Source organism: Clupea harengus, chromosome 22 (genome assembly GCF_900700415.2).
Source record: "Clupea harengus chromosome 22, Ch_v2.0.2, whole genome shotgun sequence".
In the NCBI taxonomy this organism is placed as follows: domain Eukaryota; kingdom Metazoa; phylum Chordata; class Actinopteri; order Clupeiformes; family Clupeidae; genus Clupea; species Clupea harengus.
In genome coordinates, this window is record NC_045173.1 from 8,082,029 (window position 1) to 8,088,964 (window position 6,936).

Below are 6,936 nucleotides of genomic sequence, written 5' to 3' on the forward strand. Positions count from 1 at the left end.
AGAGCTATCACAAAACTATAGTGCATAGTCTAGCAGCTAGTGGGAAAGCGGCAAATTGTTGCACACAACCGATTCCCCTCTTTTTGAAAAAGTTGCCTGATTGTCAACCCAACACCTGGTCTGCAGCCATGACCAAATGGCCTGAAATGACAAATCAATCATCACGTGACCTTGGCAGAATGAGGCGTGGCTAGCTAATGTGGCCACCATCAGCGGAAATAATAGCATTATACGTTTATAATTGCATTATAAAATGCATTATAAGTCCATTGCATTTCATTTTGTCAAGGGCACAGCACACTCCATTCGGAGACACACCACATCTTAAACATATTTTAAGAAGGTATCTGTTTGTTGACTAGCCAGGCAGTGAGTGGTAGAGCTACTACATCGATGTATTATTCTGTTCGGTAAGCGATTAGACTGGTCTGATAAATTAGTGTACGTCATGCGCTGCAGCTTAGCTTTCGGCAGCCCGCCGGTGGTTTGTTGTGTGGGAGCGCGACACCATCGTCGTTTACTCTGTTTTAATTTGCGCCCTGATTAACATACACAATGGGTAAAAAGGAAGAAGATGACATAGTTAGGATTGCGAAGAAGATTGATAAAATGGCGCAGAAGAAAAGTGTGGTGAGGTTTTTGACATGATTGAATGAATGTGTCTACTCTGTCCCAGACAAGGCAGAATGCTAACATTGGCTATCGTTGCATAGTTATCGAACGCTAACCCTGTGATGTTGGGTGTAGCATAACATGTATCTACTACACGTAAAGAGATTGCTAACATGCTAGCTATGCAGGATTGTTGACAAAAGATCTAGCAACTGAGCAAAATATACCATCGTCTGTTTGGCTCTTATAATCAGTCGCATTACAGAAACGGAATAAGCTGCTAAAAAAACTAGCGGGAATGTTCGCAGCCAGCTGTTCTTGGAGAAAACGTGTGGACAATCCACATTGCTAGCCACTTGCGTTAGCCAGTCACTGAAGCCATTATGATGGCTGGGTTAGATGGCCCTTTCCCGCGAATTCACATGTTTTGGGCAGTATACCGTTGGTCATTACACGTTTGTAAATGTCTTCAAATGTTAACCGTGTTCCACGTCTACTTTTAGAACACTCAAGTAGGCTGTCCCCGTTAGCAAATCTTAGCCATCACATGCTAGCTAGTTAGCAGTGTTGTTAGAATAGCCTCCGTTTACAACCACCATCCAGTTAGATGGCTAGGATAGTCTTCTGGCGCGAGAGGTTTTGTTACCTGGCGAGAGACGCGAAGATTGCTGGACATGCACCCTACTACAAGTGCTAGACCTGCCAAGCGAGTGCTGGTGTACATTAAAACAAATAAGGTTATAAGATCATACGAAATGTAGACCGATCTCTATGAAAATTACCTCGTTCAAGCAATGTGGCTATCAAAGTAAGTTCTGAAGTTGTCTCGTGTCTTAATTCTCGCAGCGTTAACTGAATGGTAATGTGCAATCACACGCATCCTCCATTGATCGAGGTTGTGTACTGAAGCTTGCTTTTATCACAAAACGTACCCTAACTTTTAAAATGCTTTGTTTTCTTCAGTCTGGTGCATTGGATCTCCTGAAGGAGTTGAAAAGCATCGCCATGACGCTGGAGTTACTTCAGGTAATGTTAGGCCTGGTTATCATGTTCCAACATTTGGTTGTCTGTGGTCTGGCAACCGGTAAGCAGCCGTCTGTTTTTTTCCTGCAGTCGACCCGAATTGGAATGTCCGTTAATGCAATTCGCAAACAGAGCACCGACGATGAAGTGACATCGCTCGCCAAATCCCTCATCAAATCCTGGAAGAAACTCTTGGGTAAGCTACAGTGACGTCCTATTTGAAGAGTTTTCAGGCAAGTCTCTCGCCCAGGATGCTCATAAGTTATTTCAACTACTAATCAAGGTGGTGTGATTCCACAGATGAACCCGGTGGTGGTGACAAGTCATCTGATGAGAAACGGAAGGAGCCCACAACACCCACAGTCACATCACAGGGCAGCCCTGAGCCCCACGAAGAGAGGTATTAAAGCAACGATTTCTTTCCTGTTTTGTCTTTTAGCTGTTATTCTCTCCTTATGTGCCTGCATATACAGTACATGATGTATATGTGTTTGTATACAGTGTCCTTATATATTCTAATATGGCTCTTCCCTATATTTTTTTCTTTTATTCTCTGTCTGTGTCAGAAGCTCGAGCAGTAATTCCAGCAAGAGTGATCTTGCTGAGGCCACCCCCAACACGCTTATTGCCACCTTCCCACGAGCGCCTGTCACCTCTGACTCAGTCCGCCTCAAGTGCAGGGAGCTGATGTCCACTGCCCTGCAGACAGGAGGCAAGCCTCTCAACGCTTACACTGCACTTGACATACATAGATCAAACTCAGTAAAGCGATTATAATTTAGTCCCAAATATGCAGGCCAAGTACATGGTATATATTCGGGCTGGGCGGAAATCATATCTCTGTCTTTTTAGGCTGAACGGCGATGCACAATGTATATATTGGTATCTCCTACTAAGTTTGCTAAATGTTCAGTTGTGAGTCAAAGCCACATATTAGGTGTCACAAGACCCAAGTGAAGCTTTAGATCACTGCTGTTAATTCCTGGGAATTTTTAGCGGTTTGGCGTGATTTAACTGCATGAATAGTGCATTAATGTTTTGATTTGAAAAAACAATGGAAATTTTATCGGCATTGACATTATATGCATAATATGATTAACAATCTACCACACTATTCTTGAAGTATCAGAAGCAAGCCCAGGCTATGAACGTGGTCACGAGAGAGCAGAGAAAAGTGACATAGTATACCGTTAAAAAGCTATGCAATTATAAACCTGTGTGATTATAATGCGCCATCAAACACATAAAACCTTTATTCACCTTACCACCGGCAAACTTGCTGTAAGGTAATTATAAGGTCAGCACTGCAATCGGCAGTAAGTTAAGTACATTTCTGAAGATATTATGCGATCGCTAGTTGCCTACAATAAACACCACAGCAAGTGCCAGAGATTTATTTCTTTAGGTGTGTAAATATAAGTCCTGAATATGGTTTACAACTCTTTACATTCATGGAAACATACCAGCCATTGATATACCTCAAAACATTTATATACCGCCCAGCCTTAGTATATGTTATGACAAAGTTGTTGAAAGTTATCAACCCACGAGAATAGCTATTCATTGCTGACATTTGTCAATTCAGAAAATACTGAAACAGTTACCACTTTTAGCTAGAGGTTACATGTGTGTTTTATGTCTCCCATCAGATGATCACATTGCCATTGGCGCAGACTGTGATGAGCTTGGAGCCCAGATTGAGGAAAATATCCTTTGAAGGCACATAGAGGTGTTCTGTTGTTTTTACATTTATGGCTTTTAATTAGCAAAACGAGTGTGTTCCTTAACAAGCTGGCACGCATCTTTTTAGAGTTTAAACACACAGATCCGAAATACAAGAACCGTATTCGGAGCCGAATTGCAAACCTGAAGGACACCAAGAATCCCAACCTGCGGAGGAATGTGCTGTGTGGGAACGTGTCACCGGAGCGCATGGCAAAGATGACTGCTGAGGTAAGGACAGTGCAGAGCGCTGCTCACTTTTCATTTCTCTCCAAGTCACCTGAGCACCACTCTATTGAGGTGGCCTGTGGTTAAATTTGGGTCATCCTGTGTGACAGTTTTTTGTTTTCCTTCTTTTTTACCTTGGGGAGCTGTCTGAATGTTCCGGTCAGGTTTTAGCTTTTGAAATAACTGTAACGGACATGCCTTTTGCCATCTTTTCTTAATTTCAAAAATAGAGGGCACTATCCTGGCAAAAAATGTCTGTCGTTAGATGCTGGAAGAACTACTAAACGTGTGTTTGACCAGCACATCTGCAGCAGCAGCAAATACAGTATTGCATTGTGTTCAGAACTCTTTGTGTAAGGATTAGAGTGCAGGTCAGAGGACTCTAAAGTCTAAACTCTAAAGAGTTTGGTGCATTGGTTAGAGGGAAGGTGGTGGTTGTTGTTTTGTGTGAAATTTGGATTAATTTCATCAGCAAATTAACTACCAATGAAAACTGAAATGCCTCTACTCAAATACTACAAAATGACTGGTTGTTATTATTATTATTATTATTATTATTTGCTAAGTCAACTAAATGTTACTGCAAAGCCAAGAATATTGAACACCATCATCAAGAAGGCCCAGCAGAGGATGTACTTCCTGCGCCAGCTTAGGAAGTACAACCTGCCTCAGGATCTGCTGAGCATGTTCTACACCGCAGTCATAGAGTCTGTTCTGTGCACTTCAATCACTGTCTGGTTTGGATCGGCCACCAAACTGGACAAGAACAGACTCCAACGGTCAGTCAGGTCTGCAGAAAAGATCATTGGTGCCAACCTGCCCACCATCCAGGACCTGTACACCTCCAGAGTCAGGAAACGGGCAGGAAAAATCACTGCAGACCCCTCACACCCCGGACACAAATTATTCAAACTCCTCCCCTCTGGTAGACGCTACAGATCACTGTTCGCCAAAACCTCCAGGCACAAAAACAGTTTCTTCCCCCTCGCCGTCTCAATACTGAACAACTAACCCACTGTAGCATATATATTTATATTTATATATTTATCCCTGCACTTCTCGCACTCTCCACTTCTTCTTTGCACTACTGTTGCGCAACATTTCACAGCTACTGTATATAGCCATTCCGCCTTGTACATACTTTTTTAAACTCCTTAGTCCATTGCACTGTTTGTTTGTTTGTTTGTTTGTTTGTATTGTATTGTATTGTGTTGTATATTTTGTGTAAGCACACTGAGAGTCACTTTACCAAGTCAAATTCCTTGTTTGTGCAAACTTACTTGGCCAATAAAACCTGATTCTGATTCTGATTCTGACTATTCACTATGCTTAGATTATACTATAATTTATAGTATATTCTGTACTAAAGTACTAATACAATTGCTTAATCTTTATTTATATAATTTTTAGTATGTGGGTGTTTATCTTATTCAAATCAATAACTAAGTGTTTTGAGTAAAAAAAATATCGGAAATTCTCTTATCTAGATTTAGCTCTATAGATGCACAGGGCTCTCAACTGGCTGCTGTAGGTTTGGAATTCAGTGCTATATATTAATGGGCTGTCTATTCATGTTCCTTTGTCCAGGAAATGGCAAGCGATGAGCTGAGGGAGATGCGCAAGAACCTGACCAAAGAGGCCATCAGGGACCACCAAATAGCCCAGACTGGCGGCACCGAAACTGACCTGTTCACCTGTGGGAAGTGCAAAAAGAAGTGCTGCACCTACACACAGGTAAGTCTACTGTGGTTTCCTACTGCATTGATTTTACTCATGCTAAATTGGCATGGGGACTGCATGTTATAGTCACTCAAACTTGCAAATCACTTGTCACATGGGTGTTCCAGTTACTAATTTGAATGGGAAAGACAGTTGGTAAAGGCTGTGTGACTTCACAGTGGAAAACCAGCTGAACTTTTTAGTTCAGTGTAATGTGTAATGTGACAGACCGAGCACCAGATTTTTCCTCTACTAATATGTTCTCCTAAATATCCATCAGGTTCAGACTCGCAGTGCTGATGAGCCAATGACCACATTTGTCTTCTGCAATGCGTGCGGAAATAGGTGGAAGGTAAGGATATGTCTTTTGCACCGTATTGCATGGACTGTTGCCTGATCTCATTTTACCGATTACAATTTGTTCTTACCCAAATACAATGATCTCATGTATATTGCGGTTAGAATTTGTAAACATCTAATTGTTGTGAAATTTAAAGGGCATTGAGCTCCAACTAACTTCTCAATGTTTATTTTTCTTCCTTTATTTTTCCTGCAGTTTTGCTGAAGATTGGAGGAATGTCTTCAGCTTGCAGAGGTAGCTTAATTCCCAGACCAGGAGTCTGAATCGGTTACAGATAGGAACTACTACATCGGTGGTACCTGGTGCACAAATATTGCCCCAAAAACACTGAATGTTCTTTTCCTTTGGTCACAGAACTTTCCCATGTTTTTATCTTGACCTGAAAATCGGCTCAGCTCTCAGACTCAATGTTGTTGCGTCTCTCCGTTTATCTACCATCACTTTTTATATGTAGTTTTAACTTTTTGACAACGTTGATCACATTTACCTTTTTTTTTGTGTTGCTCTAATGAGGACTCGTCACATTAATTTAAAATGGGAATGAAATGTTCCTTGAAATAAATAAAAAATTATAAACGTTCCATGTCGTGTCTGTCTCTCTTGTCCGGCCAGTATAGTAATTGCCATTAACATGCCTTCCAAAATTCCAGGGGTGTAAGCTCTTTTCATGAAGTGGCAGAGTTGTGGTACTATCAGAAGAGGCTGGCAGAGACGGGCCATAATCAGGGTTTGAATATTAGCAAGATCTGGTGTCAAGAATTTCCTCAAAATGGAACCTACAAACTTAACCCATTTTTATGCGCTATATGAACCCGAGATTGATTGAGACAGACATTGCTGTACTTGTGAATAAGATCCATCTATCATCTTTGTCTCTTGTGTGTATGCTTTCTGCAGTTTTTTTCTTTTATTTATTTGTTTTCTTAAGAGCCTGATTTATCACTTGCCATATGTTGTATTTCTACTTCAATAAAAGCTGAGCGGAGCTGCACCCCAGGCCCTCTTTCACAAACAACGGACACTAAATACAACGAAAACCTGTTTTAAACCATTATGAACGCATACACTCAAAGGAGCTGTAGCTTCAATTGGTTTTCTTCGGAAAAAAAAAGAAATAAAGAATTCAAGGTCCTGGCTGGTTATGGCCATGGGCAGACAGTGGGATGAAGCCCTGCTGTGTTTTGGCTGAAGGAGCATGCGAAGAGGATGTGCCTCTCCACTTCCCGGTTGAAGTGGCTGCAGCTGTGGACCACACAAAAGCAACATGCAGT

General features: G+C 41.5%; 1 protein-coding gene across 2 annotated transcripts; it reads left to right on the plus strand.

The window, feature by feature from the left end:
* Nucleotides 1–426: 426 nt before the first annotated feature.
* Nucleotides 427–6,246, plus strand: tcea1 (transcription elongation factor A (SII), 1). 2 transcript variants are annotated; one of them, XM_012837050.3, is made up of 10 exons: nucleotides 427–630; nucleotides 1,576–1,638; nucleotides 1,726–1,831; nucleotides 1,936–2,035; nucleotides 2,205–2,347; nucleotides 3,285–3,341; nucleotides 3,434–3,588; nucleotides 5,173–5,319; nucleotides 5,585–5,656; nucleotides 5,861–6,246. In XM_012837050.3, the coding sequence occupies exons 1-10, from the start codon at nucleotides 556–558 to the stop codon at nucleotides 5,867–5,869; spliced, it is 927 nt and encodes a 308-aa protein (XP_012692504.1). In that variant the 5' UTR covers nucleotides 427–555; the 3' UTR covers nucleotides 5,870–6,246. The 2 variants fall into 2 exon arrangements, with proteins under 2 accessions (XP_012692504.1, XP_031416328.1); XM_031560468.2 differs by having other exon boundaries at nucleotides 430–630; nucleotides 2,202–2,347.
* The last annotated feature ends 690 nt before the right edge of the window (nucleotides 6,247–6,936 follow it).

Excerpts from the sequence above, each read along its gene's own strand:
- tcea1 (XM_031560468.2), top strand. The coding sequence starts at position 556 with ATGGGTAAAAAGGAAGAAGATGACATAGTTAGGATTGCGAAGAAGATT. Across the intron at positions 631-1,575 it reads TGGCGCAGAAGAAAAGTGTG|TCTGGTGCATTGGATCTCCT; the intron begins GTGAGGTTTTTG and ends TGTTTTCTTCAG. Across the intron at positions 1,832-1,935 it reads ATCCTGGAAGAAACTCTTGG|ATGAACCCGGTGGTGGTGAC; the intron begins GTAAGCTACAGT and ends GTGATTCCACAG.